General features: G+C 34.7%; 2 protein-coding genes across 3 annotated transcripts; one reads left to right on the forward strand and one right to left on the reverse strand.

Moving 5' to 3' along the window:
* On the forward strand, positions 327-10,506 carry LOC109833710 (pinin-like). 2 transcript variants are annotated; one of them, XM_020401492.1, is made up of 10 exons: positions 327-469; positions 546-641; positions 726-779; positions 1,623-1,790; positions 1,924-2,037; positions 4,103-4,174; positions 8,317-8,400; positions 8,478-8,578; positions 9,034-9,118; positions 9,889-10,506. In XM_020401492.1, the coding sequence occupies exons 1-10, from the start codon at positions 392-394 to the stop codon at positions 10,279-10,281; spliced, it is 1,245 nt and encodes a 414-aa protein (XP_020257081.1). In that variant the 5' UTR covers positions 327-391; the 3' UTR covers positions 10,282-10,506. The 2 variants fall into 2 exon arrangements, with proteins under 2 accessions (XP_020257081.1, XP_020257083.1); XM_020401494.1 differs by lacking the exon at positions 726-779 and having other exon boundaries at positions 344-469; positions 546-676.
* Positions 14,732-21,905, reverse strand: LOC109834925 (uncharacterized protein At1g10890; the record flags this gene model as incomplete). The annotated part of the gene is made up of 4 exons (XM_020402939.1): positions 14,732-15,288; positions 16,199-16,418; positions 19,073-19,291; positions 21,868-21,905. Coding segments are annotated over 4 exons (744 nt in total), but the record flags the coding sequence as incomplete, so codon positions are not given.

Raw genomic sequence — 21,906 nt, forward strand, 5'->3', positions numbered from 1 at the left:
AAGTTTAAACGGTTTAAACTTCAGGGTATCTAAGTGTCAAAATTAACTTTGGGTTCTTAAAGTTAAAAACATGTGTAAGGTAGCAAAGTGTAAATGACCTTTATCTAAACAATATTTGTTTAGGGTGGGAATACATAAATGAGGGGTATTTTAGTTATTGAGTGACCAAATTGCAAGAACCCTTAAGATTTTATGGATTATATAGTGAGCAATTACGGATATGTAAGGGTTATTGTGGAAACATGGATGATGTAAGGGACTAGTATCTAAATAACTCTAAAAATTATTTATTTAGTGCTGCTAATGGATTAAACGAACAGCGTGTACAAAAATTAATGCACAACTTGTTAGTTATCGGGTTCAATCCCGAAGCCCGAATTCTCGAAAGGTAATGGCGAGCGGGTCGGTGGAGAAGACAGCGGAGGAGCTCCGAAAAGAGATCGACGAGCTCAATCGACAACGATGGGAGGTCTCTCTTCTCCTTCCCTAAACCCTGGTTTCCTTACTAATTTCAACCCAAACCCTAATCTCTCTTTTTCTCGCAGATCACCAAGCGTCTGCGAGATCCTCGCGGCCTCCGCCGCCCCGCCCCCTCCGTGGGCCCCACTGGGCCTCGGAAGCGCGGCGCTGTTGTTGGACCCGTAAGATGAGCGTGACGCGCTCTGGAATATTTTTGGTATTTTGATGATTTTTGTTGAATTTTGTTGTGCTTTTTAATGATTCAGGCGGTGGAGGACCAGCCGGCGCCAAAACGGCGTTTGTCTTCCGCTGTTGTTAAAGTAATCACTGAAACCATAAATTTTCCCCCATGGATTTTTTTTTAAATTTTTTATGAGTTTTGTTTAGTTTTAGCAGTAAAGTAGGAGCAAATAAAAATGAAAGAGGCTTTCATGGATAAGTGGATCATGCATGTTACTGAAGTTTGAATCTCATATTGCATGTATTCAAACTATATGACTTGAATACAAACAGGCTGGAGTGTTACTATTAAGATAAGCCATAACGGCACGAACTTGAGAACAGGAAGTAAAATTGTGAATTTTTAGGAAAGAAAGGAGTATGGTAGAGTTTGGTTGTATCCTGTGATGTGAACTAATGCATTTAGTAAATAAATGTTCATCTCTAATTTTTATAAAAAAATGTCAAAAATTACACGGCTTACTTGTGGGCTTATCACAGTACCACTATTAGTAAGGTGGATGTATATGTACACCATTCTAAACGAAATGTGGTGTATATATGTTAAAATATGGTAAGATTTCGCAGCTTGTTAGTGAGGAGAAAAAGATTCCTGTTATATTCTTTCTCCAAGCTGCTAGAGTGACATTAAAGGATTGGTCATGTTTTTCTAACACACTTAATGCTTTCCTTTTCTTTCAATTATTTTCTGTGCATAACCAGGCACATTCACTAAGAAATCCCAACCAAAAAATCTTTGTATGTTCTTTCTCCAAGTAGCTAGAGGAAGATGAAAAGATTGTTTTCATTCGGCCACTTGCTGCTTTCTTTTCCTTCCTATTAGTTTTTTTTACACATCTGAATTATGATGTTACTCTACTCATTAGAAGCTATGATTTCCCGAAAGTTCTGACTTAGACTGTTTGATGAAACCTTATTTGAAGTTGGAGGATGGAGAAATTAAAGAAGATGCTAGTGGACCAAAAGATTCTAAGGAAGAACATATATCGGAGGTTGCGGCTGTTCCAACTGGAGAGAATGGTAAACCTAGGCCAAACCCTCAAATCAATAGTGGGTCAAGAAGGGATGGGAATCCATGGATGAGGAAGATGGTACTATCTAGAACTGAACCTTTCCCCCCTTTTTGTTATTCAGTATATATTGCCCTTAGCGATGAATAATGGTCATGCTTAGCGATGAATAATGGTCATGCTTAGCGATGAATAATGGTCATGCTCCTTTCAGGACTATGATGTTATACCGACAGAGCCAATTCCTAGGATTTTGCCAAAGAATGAGGACCCGAGATTGGTTAAGCGCAACAGAAGAATGCTCGGACAGCTCCTGGGGACATTAGAGGTAATACTCAGTTCATATTTTAATAATATTTGTCATGACAATTCTTTATTCACTTGTGTTAAAATTACTACGAAGTTAATATAACTAGAGATGACTGAAATTATTTTGAGGTGTATAGAATCAAAGTCTAAATATACAATAAGAACATCAATGGCACCTTTTCTTCTCAAGAGTGCTTTCACTCTACCCCAAAATCTAAATTTGGCTAAATCGAGTAGTTCAGACGTTTCTCATGATATATTATGTTAACTTGCTGCCTGGAGTTTTATATAAAATATAGTTCATTTGACACCACATATTTATGGGAGCTTTTTCCAAGAGTACAAGGAAAAATTGTATTTTGAGTTTTTAATAGTTTGCTTGGCTTTGTGATGGTGACCATTTGCCATGCTTAATGAGTGGACACTGACATTCATTACTGTGAATAATGTGTTTCTTCTAACTAGATACTGATATGCATTGACATTACACACCTTCCTAACTTGAATTCAAGCTGGCAAGATTTCAATGTTTGTCTCTTACAACTTGCTATCACGCTAATTCCTACCCACCATGTCGTTAGGTGATTGGGGAAATTGTGGGGCTAAAGGATTTTTTTTTTAATAACTCAAGATGCCTTGTAAGTAGAGAGAACCAGCTGCCAAAAAATTAAGCTAATAAAGGGGCAACATGAATTTCCCTAGACGAGTAAGGAGGTTTCATCAACAAATGAAAATTTCACATGGTTTGTGTACAGGAAATTGTATTTCTAGCCAAAGCGCGAGATATGCCAAGAAGAATTTTTTATTTTTTATGCAAGACGTCAGATTCATTAAGCAAAGGGGTATGCAGTATGAAGTTGATAAAAGAAGTCCATTTGTTGACCTAGATTGACACTCAAAACTGTGGGATAATCAGTACTCATATCCAAGGTTTTAAATATCGGATGTCGGGTTCATGTCGGACGGCTGAAATCCATGTCGGATAGCGGAAATCGGGGATATATCGGGGGACATGGACTAAATATCGGATTGCCATATCGGGTGATCCACATATGTATAATATCATGCCCTAAATGTAATCTAACTATCTAAGCATTCCTAAATTCATAACTTCATGACTCTGCACATTTCAACATTCATATGCACATTTAAAATAAAATAAATCTCTCCTTATTAATCAATAATCATTAGCCTATTATTAATCAGTTAGCCTATTATTAATCAAGTGATCAAACATCAAGTAATCATTAGCCTATTATTAATCAAAATAGTCCACAAACCAAACATTCACGTGTGAAGAAGAAAAAAAGAAAAAACAGGAAAATCGGCCGATATGGCCGATTTTCCAAACAAGAAAATCGGCCGATATGGCCGATTTTTCGCCGATATGGCCGATATGTCGGTAAAAAACGATATGCGACTTGTTTTTCCCCGATTTGTGTCGTTGGACCCCTCAATCCGCTATATCGGCCGACATGTCCGACATGTCGGCCGATATTTAAAACACTGCTCATATCACTTAGATTCACTTCAGACAACTTTTGGATATAAAAGGAAAATTCATGACCCCTTTACATGGGTATACCTTTTTGCATCAATTCACCATCAGACGAGTGTACCTCAAACTGTCACTTCACAAGCCAATTGTATTCCAGGAGGGCAGCATGGGCATTTACTTTTATGGGGAAGCAGTTAGAATGTTCTTATCTGGTCTAGCTTCCATGCAATTTTTAAGCATCACAAGTGCTGAAAGAAAAAAAGCAGTAGGTCAGCCTACCATTTTGCCCAATAATTTAAGAGTAGTATGTGACCAAGGAGTAATGTTTCACTCATATTTTAAGAAATATCTAGTCAAAGAGGCAAGATGATGAGATCGCTACTAGGAATTCTATTCCTTTGAGAGGTGGAAAGTGGAAACATATAAGTGAAGTAGTTGAAGAAATTATATTCCCATAGGTTTTAAATGTGAATTACCTTTGTACGTCTTTCTTATGTAAATGATATATTCAAAACCACTTTTTGCTCATTTTTTTCTGGATATACATAAACTAAACCTTAGAGTTTAATCTGGTTATTTCTTTCAGAAATTCCAAGAAGAAGACAAGCAACGGTCAACAACTGAAGCTTATATGCGTAGGTCAGATTCATTACGACGGGTGAGTAATTTGCAGTTCTTAAACTGTTGAAGTACTTGTTGATCTTTTTGTTCTATCCATGCTGTTACTTATTTGGATTAATTTTGGGCAGAAAGTTACTTAATGGGCACTATGTCGTGTAGTTACCAATGAATTCTCTAGAGAAATTGATAAATTTTCTTTGTTTCAAGGGAGAAATATAGTGAATACAAACATCTAGTGGTATAACGCTAGAGGCAACGAAGGTCTTTCTGTTTGTGGGACTGTGGTGCCCTCCTTTTTTTGCAATTGTTCTGAAAAAGAAAAAAACAGAAAAGAAAGGGTTTGTTTGGAGTTCCCAAAGTGGGCAAACTAATCCTTTCGGGACTCTCCAACTTCCGTATTTGAAGCAATAGAAAAAAATGTTATGCCTGCATCTGTGCATCCCTTGGGTGTCGCAGGAAGATCAAATGACAAACTGGAAATAAAAGGTTTTTTGTTTTCATTTTTCAAACTGAATGTACAAGTAGGGAACCTGTCAGAAGACTCAGAACTAGTAATGCAAACCCATTACCAAAAAGGATTTGAGACAAAAGAAATTCTGACCGTAAGAGCTAATCATGTTGCAAATTAATAAGGGTAATCAGACAAGCATGTCTATGTGTAAGCACTGTTGCAGCAAAGCTGATTTTTACATAAAGCAAATATTTTTGGATTGGATACAACCTGCAAATATGATATCCGCGCAAAGCTGATTTTTACATAAAGCCAATATTTTTGGATTGGATACAACCTGCAAATATGATATCCACACAACAGTGCGGTCGGCATACAATTCACTTGTACATGGTAAGACTTTCATGTTGGATGTTTATCATTTCCAATCTCTCACTGGGCAACAGTTCAGAACCCTATGAGAACTGATGGTTGAATAATCCCGATATGCCTTGTTCCTTAGATATAAACACTGTGATTATATAATTGCATGGAGGGATTCCCATGCTCATTTGCAATTGCATCTATGACCAACTACTTTGAAAACGCTAACCCACTTGGTTTTTTGCATCTCTCTGTGTGCGCGCTCTCACATTGGTGGACTCATGGTTGTTATTTTCAACGAATTAAGTGCACATAAGAATATGCATGGCTTGCGCGGCCCATTCCTGACCTTTCTACAGTGTATTTTCATAAGTAGGAATTGATGGATTCAGATCTACTATTTTCAACGAGTTAACTGCATGCACCAACACAGCTGCTAAATAATACTTCAGATGTTGGATATTCATCAAAAACTTATTTTGATAATGTCGAGTGCTCTAGGATTAGTTTTATTTATTTTATGGTATTTACAGAAACATCGCTAAGACTATTTGGGGATATTGCGACATAATAGCTGTAAATAGCGCAAAGTCAGATAGCAGTCAAATTTAGATATATTTAAATATTCTAGAAAATAAGAAAAATTACATAAAGATCTAAAAGTTCTACAAATGCATATTTAATGACTAGGTTTTATACACGTGCAACGTACGTGGTAAAATACCATGATTAAGTATTTCTAATTTATTTCCTTACTAAAATTTGTTTTCCATTCCACTTTGATAATTTTCGCACACTTAAATCTCTAAACTTTAGCATGTGATTAATTTTTTTTATGTTCGTTTGATTGAGCTACGTCTAAGTTAAATTTTTATATTTATAATTGAATTGACAGGAAACAAATATAATCTGAAGCCAATTTAAATTATCATGTTATTTGGACCGACATGAAACCAAGCTTGACCTGAGAGATTATAGTATTGCAAAAATGAAAAATACTTAATAGCGTCATAAAAGGAAGATGCATAATTAAAGCAAATATCACATGATAATTAATTAAAAGTGGGCCAAAACAACACAAAAGAGAATATGAAGTTTTTTCTTAATCCTTGATAGACTTTTAAAAAATCATAAACTAAAAATTAATGTTAAATCTAGTACACTTTTATATGATGAAAGCATCTACATAAGCATACAAAAATGTAAAAAAAAGTTCATGTAAATCCCTTCTAAAGATTTCTTATTTACTCAAAAAAATAATAGACTATTTTATAAAATATTTAAAAAATAATATCTTTCATTCCTTCTGTTTTATTTTTTATTGAGCCGCATCAATCCTTATCTACATTTATCTTTTTGATAAAATTAGACTTCTTTTAAATGCTAAAAAAGGATAATAAACCTTATATTGAAGTTAAATTTATATTTCTTGATGAAAGAATATCAAATAACTACTCTTTTCTTTGCTCAGTTTTGAAATTTTAATCGTTTTTTGTGATTTTGAATTTTGAGGTTGTGTTGTGCAAATTTTAAAACCTTGAGAGTATTTTTTGAAAATTTTAAATTTTAAGTGAGTACTTGTAATTTTTATGTTTTATATGTTGGTGGTAACTTTTTAAATGTTAGGATATTTTTTGCAACTCGAAAATTTCGACGGTGTTTTTTGGTAACTACTGAAACTTTAGATTGTTTTTTGTAAAATTTAAATTTTTAGCAGTCTGTTGATAACTTCCAGACTTGATATGTACTGTTTATAAGTGTTGAAATTTTAAGTTATTTTGTGATTTTTAATTTGTGAAGGAGTTTTTTATAATTTTTATTACTTTGATGTAATTTTTTCCAAATTTTAAATTTTCATGTGCCAGATGGTAATCTTCTAAATTCAACTTTATTGTTTGTAAGTTTTGAAATTTTAGAATTTCAATGTGTTTTTTTTATTATTTGAACTTTTGAGGGTGTTTCTAATTTTTTTGAAATGTTAAGGGTGTTAATTGTAAATTTTAAATTCTTTAGAGGCTGCTGTTAATTTCTAGATTTCATGTTTGTTGTTTAAAGTTTTGATTTTGAAACAATGTTTTGTGCAATTTTAAACTTTTGAGGATATTTTGTGTAATTTGTAAAACTTTTTGTTTTTTTTTAATAATACTTCATATATTATAGCATGTTAGTTTTTTATCTTAACAAACTAATACTGTGGATATGTTTCATGTATTTTATTAATCTTGTTTTTTTTAAATGGTTGAGCTATAGGTAATTAACGTGGGATTAGGGTAGGATATAATTATGATTAAAATACATTATGATTTAAATGAAATATTTAAAATAGTAAAGGGCAATGTTGACCATAGAAAGATTTTCTCGAAGTCGTACTTTTAAAGGGAGTATGATTTATAGAAATCCTAAACATGAAATAGATGTGTAACAATTGCATAATATTACTAAAGTACTATAAAGAATAGAAAAACATACATGTTTATCAAAAAGACCATTATTTGTCCCATTCCTTCAACTTTTAAGTATCTGATACAAAAAATCTCTCTGTTGTGTTGTTGTTGTTGGAAATGGAGGCGGTTGTGTTGTTGCTGCTAGAAATGGAGGCGGCCAGAGGTGTTGCTGCTGCTGGAGAATGCGGCGAGGGAGGTGGTCATCGGAGGAGTTGCTGCTGGAGATGGGGTTTTGTGTCCAGAGTCTGCACTTGGGAGTCAGATGGGGGAGAGAGGAAATGGGTTTTTAGTTACGGGTTTGGGTCGGGTTCGGGTAGATGGATTAACAAATAAAATAGCGCTATTTTAGCACTAAACAGTGCTATTTCGTGCTATTAAGCGCTATTACGAGTGAAACACAGATTTACCCGTGATTACACCCCACAATCAGTGTTCTGCGGAGAGGTTGACCCTCGCAACCGCGAAAAGTGCCGCTATTTCCCACTTTTTACAGCACTGGGTATTTATGAGTTGGATCATGGAGTTCATGGGCATTCTTAAAATTAGAATTTAGAAGTTGTCACCTCCTCCTCCTTAGACTCCACTCAGATTAATATCTAGTAGTGGGTAGAAGCATATGAAAGCAAAACCAATGGTGGACAAGGCATTGTATCCACTGCCTGGAGTACATAGTGTAGGGTGTATCCAAAAGTCGGAACAAGTTTATTGAGTAAGCTAGCAAGCGCTGAAACGACTAGTTGCTTGTTTGAACGGCATACTGTGGAATTTTAGATCTGGTTGCATGATTTTTTTTCGTGACGAACTTGCAGAGAGTCTTCCTTCATCTTTGTTTTTTGCCTGTGAGCTTTCTTCATTGTATATGAACCTAAAATTTCTTTTACAACTTTGTTCTTTTTACTAAACAAAGCTTTATCTGTATAGGCTGAAGAAAAAGCTCGTGAAGAAAGTGAGAGGCTAAGGCAACAGGAGAGGGAACAAATTGCTGAGAAGCGCAGGCGTGATTTGGTGATACCTTTTTCTCCGTTAACTTTGTCATTCATTTATTGCATACCATCCATTTAATTGTGAAAATTTGTTCTTAGACACTACAAGCTCGTGTTGCTGCTAAGGCAGAGCAAAAGAAGATGGAGCTGCTGTTTATTCTTTGGTCTGAGCATCATAAAAATCTGACCAATTTCTTAAGGTATGCAAACATAGAGAGGTTAGGATTGTCTTGCTCTTTGTTTTCTAATGCTGTGATTGTTTTGGTAGGACTATTGGTTTTATTTTTATCATCCTGTTTAGGTTTCACCTTGTTTCTAATATTGAATCTCCTGGTAGAAACTTTATCATTCTTAATCATTCAATAATTTTTTGCCTTCTTTTGTTCTTTTTTTTTAATTTCTGAATCTAGTTTCTTAATGTTTCTTTCCCCCAACTTATATTAATGCGTCGATTGCTTTGTGTTGCTGCAGGTTATTTTTATTTTTGGCCCAATGTGTCCATATAGACAAATTTAGTTGAGACAGTTAAGTTTCTTTATGCATAGTGTTGACTTCCAAATGTGACTGGAGCTTCCCTACTGCATGCTTTTTGCACTTTTTGTCAAATTAACTTTTGATATCGACCAAGTTTAATTTATTTTGCCTGTCTATTTAGGACAAAAACAGAACCTCCAATATATTACATGCCAGCTAAGCCATTAGTTGAGGATGCAGCTATTGTGGAGCAGAGTACAGAGCAGGTGAAGTGTTATTATTACTGGACATGCTACAGTAGATGCAGTTCATTTTGGAGACAATTATAAATACACTGATTCTTCAATTGTCTGAAAAGAAGCAAACTTATTCTCATATTAAAGTTTCATCCACTATTAAATAAGTAAACAATATGACCAATTAGGACAATTAAATGTTTTCATTATTGGTAGCTCTGAAGATTTGGTTATCATGGAAGTGGTTGCGTGCCTACCAAGGGGCAGGATTTCTCTTATTTCTTTTTGGGTTTTTCGTTCACTCCCCTAACAGTCTACAAGTCTATAGTAAAGCCTATCTTGTCCATTATTTTCTTCTTGGCCAGAATTTTGGCAACAGAAGCATGATAGCATGCTGAAAATTTCATCACATCTTCAGTGAAGTCTTTGCAAATAGGCCACATAATATGTGATGGAATTTTCAGCATGATATCAACCAAATATGGACTCCTATGGTTTTGCTGCCAAATATCTGGTGAAAGATGTAACGAATGAGATAGGTTTGACAGAGGAATAGTAGGTCACTTGGCAAGGAAAAAGAAGAGAAAACTTGTCGTATCGGTTATATAGTTTTAAGCCCATTCACCAATTAATTACATTTCAGAATTGTTCGATTAAGGCATATGACATAATCTGAAAGCCAGAACGAAATACGATGACCACCTAAAGCTTCAGCATAACTTGTAAACCTTTTTATGGTTCCATACACCAAAACCATAGGCTATTTAGTGGTTAAGAAGTAATTTACATTTGTATTTCAGGTATTTCTGGAATGGAAGACTGCAAGAAGAGCAGAACTATCCGAATACCAGAAACAAATTGAGGAGGACTATATCTCAAACGTCGATAAAGAGCTTGATCGATGGCAGGATGCAAGGAACACACGGAGATCAAACATTCAGGTTAACCTGCAAGAGACAATGGATAAGGAGCTGGAGACCCACAGGCTTGAGCATGGTCCCAAGCCTCGGAGAATCACAGGAAATAATGAAGAAGAGGATGTGGAAGATATTGCTGCTGAAGATGAACTCATGGACGAGGTCCTTGGAGCCCCTGAGAGGGTTTATGGCGATGCTTCTAAATTGCCTGAGGCTGGCAATGGCAGTTCGAACCCTGTGGAGATGCAGTTGGAAGGATGTAATAGGGCTATTTAGTGGTTTAAGTTAATTGAGGACTCTCTGTGTTTGTATTTGTATGTGGTACAATTTTGATGTTATTTGTTTCACAATATTTTGCGAGCATAAAAAACCAGGCGGTTTTGGGATCTATTGTGCAATGCGAGGGCGACAAATTTGTCAAAGTGCATGCGAACACAGCTCAAACATTAGATTTTGTATTAGCAGTAGATCAGGTGTTTAAAGTTAGTATTGTCTTATTCAGTGCAGCAACTTTTTTTTTTGTTTTTGTTGTTTTTTTTTGTATTTTTTTGTTTTTTTTTTTGGGGGCGGGGGGTTCTATCCAAATTCAAAGTATTAATTATCTATTTCGAAGTATCCTATTTTGCATCGTATTTATTTTCATTTAAGCAAATGTTTGGTATTAGTATCCCGCAAATTTAGACATCTAGATATTATGTATATTTTCAGCTTAAACATTGGAGTTAATATTTGCTGCATTTTAACTCTTATGCTGCTTTTTCTCCAACAAGTTGTTACTCTTATAGGGACTGTTTGGTTCGCATTTATTCCCCGTGGAAAACCTTTTAAACCCCTCCACGTCGGGTTTTTTCCCTTCCACCTCAGATTTTTTATTTCTGCACTTTTTCTTTCCTAGCTTTGTTTCACTAGGGCTGAAGAGGGAAACGAAGCGGAAAATCGCCGCCACCTAGGTTTTTTTTCTTCGGCCCCGATTCCTTCCCTATCCGAGTGAAATCGACGAAAACCTGGCCACGTCGGATTTTTGGCTTCGTCGTTGATTTCTTTGTTGAGCTAATAGTTACCTCTCTCCTCCCGTCATAAACTTCAGCTCTCTTCTTTGCCCCTGCGAAGAAATTAGGGGAGGGAGTTTTGATCTTGTGCCACAGATTTCTCAGATCTGATCTTTGTCGACGCTGTTGCTACCAAAATCAAGGTGAAAATTGAATTTTTTTAATTTTTGGATTATTAGTTTAATTTAGATCAATTTTCTGAGAAATTGGTGGAGGGCTATCTGATAATTGTCAACCCTATTCAGATCTGAGATTTGTGTTCAGTTAATTTTTTAAGATTTTAGACCAAAAAAATGTTTTAGCAGATCTGAACATGTTTGAGAAAAAGTAGTTTATGCAAATTTTTAGATCTGCTAATTTTTTTTTTGTACCCGGAGTAAAATTTAGGATTTTGAGAAAAATTAGTTTATGCTTGTTCTTAAAAAAGTTGGTTTTGTGTGAAAAATGTTTTAGCAGATCTGAACATGTTTGAGAAAATTTAGTTTATGCCAATTTTGAGATCTGCTAAAACATTGTTTTCACCCAGAGTAAAATTTAGGATTTTGAGAAAAATTAGTTTATGGTTATCGGTTTTTTCACACAAAATTGGAGGGGTTAAAAATTAGTTTATTTTCACGTTGGTTTTGTGTGAAATGTTTGTAGTTCTTATTTAATTTTTTTTTGTGAAATTCACCTTTTGTGACTAATAAATATTGTAAATTTATTGCTTGTTGATTGAAGCATTACTTTGAAAGAAGTTATGATTGATGTTTTTTTTAAATATGAGTAATTGTTTGCTTTGATTATTTAAACTGAAATTTCTTATAAACTTGTATTTTTAGAATTAGTTTTGTCCCAACAATGGTTACAAGTTTAACGTTTGTTAATTTAGAATTAGTTTTTAAAATTAGTTTATGCTAATTCCCAATATGAGTTTTGGACTAAATTATAATGTTTCTTTAAACATAACTATTGTACATGCGGATAGTTCTAACTTCTTATAAAAGTTCTAACTAGATAATGATTTTTTGCATCGTAGATGGATAATGATGGTGATTGTTCTGATGAACAAAGTATTGTTAATATAGTACAAGGTGCTGCCCTATCTGTTTTAATTATAATAATTACTGTCATAAAGCGAATTTATAATGGTTTTAGTGATAGTTGCGTAAATTATATTAGAATGCGGAGTGGTGCTTTTGTTAAACTAGCGAGTGTAATGAGGAACAATAGCCTGCTAAAATTACTGTATATTTTGTGCTCGGTTTTTTTTGCACATGTTGCCTTTAAATATTGTTTGGCTATTGGTGTTGTTGGCTGGTTGTGAGCCTGCTTGTTTCTTGATGTTGTTGGCTTGTTGGTACTTGATGTTATTGTTGGCCGGTGGTGTTGCTTCCTGGTTGGTACTTGATGTTGTTGTTGGCTGGTGGTGTTGTTGCCTGGTGGGTACTTGATGTTGTTGTTGGTTGGTGGTGGTGTTGGCTGGTTCGTGAGATTTGTGTGCAGACACTTATTCTGGGTTGTTTGTGTTCAGGCACATATATCTGCATTCACAATCATGTTTGTTCTGTTATGTCCTTACTATTTGTGTACCTTTTAACAACGCATGTGATTTTCAGGCATAATCTTGTTATGTTATGAGTCAGGTTGTGTTCGACTGGATTTGATTATTTTGATATTGTTTACGGGTGTTCAAATTAGACTATGATGCTTTTTAATTTTTCTGAGATTAGCAACCTGCAATATCTATTGATATTGCACTGGATGGCTAACAATGATAATATTAAACAAGTTCTGAGCCCACAACCATAATTCGCATATACATATGGCTGATTTATTTGACATGATGTTGGCTTTGTCTGTCATCTTATTGCTGGTCTACCCTGCAGCAGCTGTAGGCTTTATCCTCCACGGTGATTGTCTTGTAGGTAATTTTTTTTCTATATATTACATTTTACTTCAATCATATGTTAATTTAAATTCTTGTTTCACGTTTATTTCTTTTACTTCAATCATATGGTAATTAGCATTATTGTTTCATGTTTATTTCATTTTTTGGTTCTGTCATGCTTTGCTCAAAAATTTTATTCATTTGAAACAATGCTTTTAGGCTCCAATATAGCCACTTGGTATGGAGAAAAAATTGAAAATTCATACTTCTAAACTACCAACAAATTAGACAAATTAGACGTCTTTATGATCCTAGTTCTCTTTCATAATATTATTGATCTCTATGTTATCATCTATTTTATGCGTCAGGTGCTCCAAGAGAGAGGGGAGATCACATCACACCATGGTCGTGCTACCTGGTCAAGTGGTGAAGATCATGTCAAACCTCAAATTGCATGAAGGTCTAGAGATACCTTTAAGGATACCACTTGCAAAAGTTATATCGGTCTTGTATAGGTGCTCATAGCTAATTTAGAAACTTTGTATGCAGATAAAATCTCGTATAAATGATTGTAACAGTTCATAATATTACAAGTTTTCATAGGCTTTAGGTTGTTATGTACATATTTATGGCTATTTGCTATGTTATATACATATTTATGGCTATTCAGGTTGTTTATATGTTTTTATAGGTTTCAGCAGATTTTTTGGATAATTCATGCAACTTAACTACATAAATTTATGAATAATCAGGTTAGTACAGATTTCGTGTGATTTTTTCAATCTGAAACATGTATATTTCAAGTCAAATCAAGTACGTAATTCATAGCAAGTGATTCATATTATTTTAGGTTTCGTATGATTTCATTAATACAAACAGAAGTTTATAATTCATTTGGGATATTATTATTTGTTCATGTTACATTCGAACTTTAATATGATTAAGATTACATCATATAACGAGCACAAATAAATTTGTATGTAGTGGGGGTAATCGTACCATGGTAACCATAAACACTTTTCACTACAAACTTCAAAACTAACCAAACACAAGAAAAGTAGGAAATGTCATATCAACAAAAATTTTCATTTTTTTCCATGCGAACCAAACACGAAAAAAAATAAATACATTGGATTCCCACCATTTTTTTGTGCGAACCAAAGCGAAACAATCTATTTCTTGAAAAAGTTTGGAAAACTCAAAACTTGTATTTTTATACATGGAAATGCATTTCCCTATATCTAGGAAAAAGAACCAAACAACCCCTTATAATTAAAGAAATATGTAGTTTGAAGTCTTCTAGAATAAGTCTTCTAAAATATGGTGGAATTTTCACATGTACACGTAAGCAAATTGTTGTCTTGTTCAAAACATCATCAAATAGATATGGTGAAATTTTTGCATAATTTGAAGTCTTTCTAGAATATGAATCAAACTAGTTTAAAATGTTAAAATTTTAAACTTAATAGTCATCCCTTTTGCACATAACGAACATAATGATTATAAACTTCAAATGATATAATTTTTACTATACATAGATCATCCCTTTTGCACATAACGAACATAATGATTATAAACTTCAAATGATATAATTTTTACTATACATAGATCATGATAAGTGCAAAACACGATGGACGGTGCCGATCATTATAGCGAGCAGCCTATTGAGCCATGTCACCATAGGATAATTATAAGTGTATAACAGACTATAAAAGAATAGTAGTTACCGTGCGAACTCTGGTACATATATTTGCTGGCGATAACAACATTTAATGATCCGAACTGTATTCTATCATAGAGCAATTCATACAACAGAGCAATTACCTGTGAGATTCATAGAAATGTTTCATTTTCATCATTCCCTTCAAAGGACAAAAATAAACATGCAACACTACACATGGCTCCAGCACTTGAGCGCAAAGATGACACGTACCTTAAAAGGACAGTATCTCAAGAATCTGCAAGTTTTCTTTTTCACAAGATACATACGCTTAGCTAATTTTAAGGGCAGGGCAGAGGTCAGGATAATCCCATTACAAAATACATAACTTTCCAGACAATCTAAAACTTAATCCTAAAACCAATATGACAATACTGTCACTTTGATCCAAAAGCAAATGACAATTTGGGGCGAGATTTGTTTTTACCCAGCAGCTTCATCTGGTTTGCTCTTTCTTCCTCCTCCTCCATCTTTTTCCTCACAAGGGCTTCTTCCTTCTGTCTCTGGATGCGTTCTAACTCTAGATATCTCTCCAATTCCTTTTGTTGTTGTTCCAGAGCTTCTCTTCTCTGAGCCTCCTCTACCTTCCTCCTGTTCTCCTCCATCATCTTATCTAACTCCTCTCTTTCTCTTCTCTCTTGTTCCTTCAAGTCCGAATACCAAAAGAACAAAGCAAATAATAATCAGTAAGATGGCAACGACTAATAAATTCATCTGGAGGTACTCCTTAAACTATTCTTTTAACAGAAGATGCACCATATGGTGATGAGTCGGAAAGATGATGTGTAAGCCCCCGGTAAAAATAGCTTTTTATTGACTAGAATGCTGGGTAATAAAGACGGTCCAGGTCATCTAAAAAGAAAAATGGTACTAGTAATACACATGTCCTAATGCGGCAAGTAATAAGATGTGACAAAGCTCAGAGTTGCACCGATTGAGAACGATGTGATGGAGCATTACTCCCCATTTTAATCTTAAAAGCTGATGGGCATGTTTCTCCATGTATCTCTTGTTTGACTTTGCTATGAGACGGTACTTCATGAGGACCGTAGTTAAATGAATTGAACAACGTGCCAAAGGTGCTAGATTTATCAGAGTTGACTACATGTTCTAGAACCAAGGTTAGGAGCTGCAGTACAGAAGGTACACTCAGATTTGTACTACGGAAGAAATAGACAACTAGGGGAGAGCAAAGTTGAAATGGATAGAAGGCTCTAAGAATTTTGAAGAGCCCGCAATATAAATCAGCGGTGAGAAGAGCTTATATTACCCAGTCTCAATGCTTATACTTAGAGCAAAACTGATGGTTATAGCTATCAACAACAAACTTCATGATACACTGCGAATTCACAGGCAAACGGAAAGCCTTTCCTAAATCAATTCAACCAAAAAAGCAGTTAATGACATGGAATTATCTAATCATCCACCTGATGTCAATCAAATTAGACAATTTTCATTGCTGATCATCACTTTAAAAGTGTACAGAAAAGAATGTAAATTGACATCAAATGAACTCAGAAAATAATCCTGTGAAAAACATATAGAGTAACATACCGCTTTCTGCCTTGCTTCAGCAAGTGCTGACTCCTTTTCCTTCTCAAGTTGAATGGCAACCTCATGAACTAACTTCTTTCGTCCCTCTTCTATCCGACGTTGTATTTCTAGCTTGATCTCCTCAGAGTTCAAACTCTCCTCTACTTTTTTCCTAATTGCTTCTTCAATTCTTCTAGCAGTTTCCTCTTCTAATAGTTTCAACTCTGCTTCTTTTTGACGCCTAATACAACCGGAAAAAAGTGAGAAATGCTCATTCAAGCAAGCTATCTAAGTGATCATCATTTAGTACATGCCTTTCAAGGCTGATAGACAACTACAAAAGAATTAGCAAGCAGCATGGAGGACTTCACTATATCATGACTAGCTAACCTTCCATTCTCATCCATCAAAATATTATAAATTAAATCCAAGCTTTAAGCTTATGCTTTCAAGGCATACCTCTCTAAGGATTCCAGATCCAAACAAATGACTTTTCAAACTGGTGAAGAGTGTAGATAAAACGAGTCATCGAATGTGATCATCAAAAATAACAAGTGGTACAATATCAGTATCTTCCTCCAAAGAGCCTGTGGAGAAGAATTGCAAAGTGACTACATCATGTAGCATGTTTAAACTATCATGTAACAATTTCAGTTCTCACATTAATGCACAGTTTGGACACTATAAAGCTAAGTGTATTTATATACGACATACAAGACAGAGGAGTGAGGACAATGTTTCCGCTTGTATGCCACAAAAACGTTGTCGGTTTCGAAAAGCAACTATTTGGCACAGTGAGCAAAAGAACCTAGATATCACATGAGATTCATTAAAGATCAAGGAACTTCAATAACCTCATTATTTTTTCAGAACTAACCTTTGTTCAAATGTAACATAATACTGTTTGACGAATTTATTTTATTTTTTGCTTTTTTTAGAAAAGGAAAGTTAAAACAAAAAACAGTTGACTGCTAAATCTCTCTCTAATAAGAACAAGTCCACTCTTGTAATCAATATCTCCTCACAAAGTTACGCACCGCATCCAATTGTTATTTTAATGTTGCCAATATTTAATCTTAAATAACATGTATTGTTGCTTGTTGGTTTTTATTAGTATATGTTATACTTTGACATACTTGTAATATGATTGCCCAGTGCTCCACATTCCCCCACCACCACGACCCAAGCTAAGCAATCAATTTTCTGCCTCTCACGATGGGTGCTAGTGCAGCTCCTCAGGGATAAGCTATACTTAAAACAAAGGTTCGGGCAGACATCTTTGATCTTTCGTTCTTCCTCATATGACTATGTATATCTCTTTGATTTGTATAACAAAACACCATAAACAAAATAATACTATCAGAAGGTCCTTTGTCAGTCCTCAGCTTGGCTCTGCACATATAAATGTACCATTTGAGCCGAGCTCAAGTTTCTAAGCTTGATTACTAAACAAAGTTTAGTCTATAAGCTAAGGTCACTTCAGTTCAGTTAACTTCCATTAGAGCTTACTATATTTATACTACACGTCTATGGTTTATAAGCATGAAAACAATCCTTAATTTCTTTTTTCTCATATAAACAAATATAATTTCCAACAACAGAGGTCAACTTCAAATATTTTCATACAGATAGACTCAGACTTTATGATCAGCTTTGTCTTAGTCCATGTATACAAATACAATTAAATGGAACACAGCTCAAGATCAACTAGTTATCAACACAGAGATCCTCAACTAGTTATCAAGCCACATATTCTTCAGTCTTGGGCCATAAAACCCTAAGATATCTAGACAGCCTTTCCCCAACCCCCCAAAAAAAGGAAAAAAAGAAAAAAAGAGTTCAAAACCACGTGAAATGTGTGTCCACCTGCACGACATTACAAATGTCTAAACTACAATCTATATGAACATATACATAACATGGAGAACAATATGCATCCTTTGTTTCATAGATCATTGTACAAAACTAGGTACTTCCTACTTAAATAATGCTCAGTATGAATGTTGTTTGAGTTAAATACACATATAGTGAGATAGCCACAGCTTTTTTATCTAGATTTTGACAATTCACGCATGGGCACCCTGTGCCTGTATCATAGTATAGAACCCATGATTGTATGTATCAGTTCGTTAAAAGAATCCAAGTAAATGATTTCTCATGAACAAAAAGTTAATGTGATCTTTGTGAATATACTACACAGATCGGAGGTGAAGCTTCTACCTAGACCTATGCCACACCTCTTTGTTGTATTTCTTTTAATTATCAAATTTATCCTCTTTTTGTTGATGTCAATATGATATACCCCTTTGCTGTAATTTTTTTTTATGTGCTAGAATTTTTATATACAATACAAAATGTTAACATTATATTGTGATCCAGTAATGCCTAGCTCTAAACGTCTCTGTCAATACGATCCATACGCCACCAAAATTCACCCAAAAATCCAGCCCAAATTAGTCGCATCAAAGTTATTGGGCTGTTGTATGTTGGCAATAAATTCATCAGAATCCTACTTATGACAGTAGAATTAAGATCCAGTCAAACCTTTACAGTCACAACCATAGTTAGTATTGTCTCTAAGACAAGTAATCACGAAATTGGAATCGACTGTAAGTCATGGATGATCATAAAGTGTCTACTACCTGAAAAGTCATAGTAAATTGGTTTGTGCTTGCATTTTGGACTCAGTATCAAAGAGCAAATATGTTGATGAAATTACAGGGAAATAAGACAGGTTTATCAAGTTGGCAATAAATGTACATATCATGGTATCTCCGCAAGCACAATTCAAGAGTGACGGTATGGCTAATAGACACTAAAAAAGTAGTTAAAACAATAACCATATTCAAAGCTCGATTAGAAAGCTGCTTAAATGAAGAGGGGAAAACCGTATACCTTTTCTTTTCTTCTTCTTCTTTCCGTAATTTCTCAGCAGCACTTTTGCGTTCTACTGATCCAAGACTTGGGCTCCGAGACTTTCTGACAGGTGACTTTGTGGTGCTCCTACTCCTTTGTCTTTTGTACCGCCTTGGAGATGGTGAACGACTTTTTCTTCGTCTAGGAGTTGGAGAATGGCTTTTACGCCATCTTGGTGAAGGAGAAGGACTTTTCCGCCTGGTAAATTTTTTTTATCAATTAGGCGATAAGTATAAACAATCTCCTGAGCACTATGTTAGATGAAGTCCCATTTTGACCGTAGACACAAGTCATGCTACAGCACTTCCAAATAATATGCAAAGTTACCTCAGACATTGTTAAAGACAAATCTTTGCAGGCTCCATATTTTATCAAAGAAATATTGCAAGTCCAGTTCAGCCAAAGGAATAGTGTGAAAGATCAACACCTGCTTATATGGGTTTTTCGGAGAATTAAACCAACCTCTTGCAAAATGAAGTAAGAGAACAACTTTTCGAACATTAACTTTTTGAACATTTTCATCTGTGTTTATTAATATTCACAGAACTCAACAATTCTTCACACCTACGTCAGCCTCCTCGTCATGTTCACACGACCAAAGAAAACAAATTAAGAGTTACCTAAATCAGATGCACAAGTTAAAAGCCCTCCAACCTTGTCGAAGTTGTTAACTAAGGCAATGGAGATCAATACCATGTAACTGTAAGCAGAAATTGACTGTAATCGAACTCAAATGCATAACTACCGTCTGCAAGAATCTCCAATGGTCAAATTGTTAATTTATAATATACAATAAAACTCAAAAGGATTATAATGATAAATGTCGCCAATAGAAAAATATGGTGTTACACTTAAATGAGTTCGGAATTCGAGGAAGGGCCATTTTACATGCAAAGAGAACTCATGAGTGATCTGGACATTGCTTATGCATAATACTTCTATCAAATATATGTTGACTGTTGCATATTCTTGAAAGCATTCATGCAAGTATACAAATTCTCTTGGGGGTAAAGCAGCCAATCCATAAAAATGAATGGAAAGAAAAAGAGCAACTGAATGTTTATGCTCATACTTCTAACAAACATATGATGGCTGTAGACTATTCGTGAAATCATTTACACAAGTATCCCATTTTTCTAGGAGGTAAAATAGACGGGCTGAAATATGAATGGAAAAATAAATAATCACAGAATTTACTCCGACCATATAGAAGAAACTTTTTATCAAGAAACATTGAATAGTTTACTCCAATAATATCAACCAATATTGTGAACCACATTGAAAGAAGCTACAACTCATCTTACTTGTCATGTTTTCTCCAGTATTAGTAGGCAAAAAAAAAACCTTTGACTAAAAGAGTGATGACTAACATAAATACCAATAATTCAGTTAGCTGAAATCATGATACCTCCGAGGGACTACACATCTCGGAAGAATATCATACCCAACAAGCAACAACAACTTTAAATAAGGTTAATAAACATAAAATGATTTACAAAAAATGTAATAAACATGGTATTTATTATAGTATATACAAATATCAATTTCCCAAACAAATTGGCAAGAAGGCGCCAGCAACTGATGAGTCGATATAAAGGGACATAGCCATTGAGATCAGTGTGAAGGTTAAAGAGATTGGAACAAACAAGTTATCACATAAGTTAATATACTTAGTACAAGCAGTTAAACTAGAATATCTAGATTCTCTATAAGCATGCAAAGAGATCAGCATATTTCTCAACTCAATACGAATTTTTCTAATGAAAAACTGCTCTCAACTCTCATCCAATGTTGAAATAATCAATTGATAACCAGCTGAAAGTACTGATCCAACAAACCATGTTAATCATGGATAATGCATGAAAGAAATCAATGTTCCATATCAATGTTTTTGTTCACAAATTAAACAATCTAAAGATGAAAACAATATCTGAAGGAAGCCAAAATATGAGTGAGTAGCCAAAATGACAAGAACCATACGTCAATTGAAGTAATGTTTCTAACCAGAAGTAGTTTTATATTACTAGGTTACCATGAAAAAATTAACTCCAAAGGGGTAGCATCAAGCCTTTGAGCAAGCAAATGACCATACAAAAGAAGTCATATTCGCACCCAACCATCTATGCTAAGGGGAAAAAGACTGGCTGAAAATAAAGCAATGATATAATTCCATGGACATGGGCTTCCCCAAGTCAAATCCCTATGGCTAAACAGACAAAACCCAACAACTTACCAAGAATTCCTGGCTTTCATATCCTAAATTGAGGAAAAGAAAATTTCTAGCTATGATATAAGCATTAAGAGCATGTGTCTTAGAAAAATGTGAGTGCTAGTCCACTGGACAGACAAACTGGATCTTTACTTGATGCTAGCCTCTGCTCATATAAGCAGGCCAAGCACTACAGTAGATTTACCAAGATAAGGGTTGGAAGAGTCCCTCTACTATTTTCTTACAATTAAACTGGTTGATTGAGATTTGAGATATCACTGTCAGGTTGAACTAAAGGAGATATACTCTATGTAATAGCTCATTTGATTAGCACAAAGATGCATAAATTAGCAACCAACCGAGTCTAAATGTATGGACAACAGGCAAACTAACAACACAAATCACCTGAAGAACTTGGCAAAACCATAAAAAATATTACTTTCCCTAATCTTCTCCATGTTACAGAATGCGGACGGCTTTAGTCTGAGATTTCATGGAAAAACAATAAACTTTTTGTATCTGAAACCGATCAAGGTTAGGGTTTTAAGATTGGTAATGGATCCACCTATATGAATACGGTGACCGGCTGCGATCGCGCCTGCTT

This window comes from Asparagus officinalis, chromosome 3, assembly GCF_001876935.1.
Source record: "Asparagus officinalis chromosome 3, Aspof.V1, whole genome shotgun sequence".
NCBI lineage: Eukaryota > Viridiplantae > Streptophyta > Magnoliopsida > Asparagales > Asparagaceae > Asparagus > Asparagus officinalis.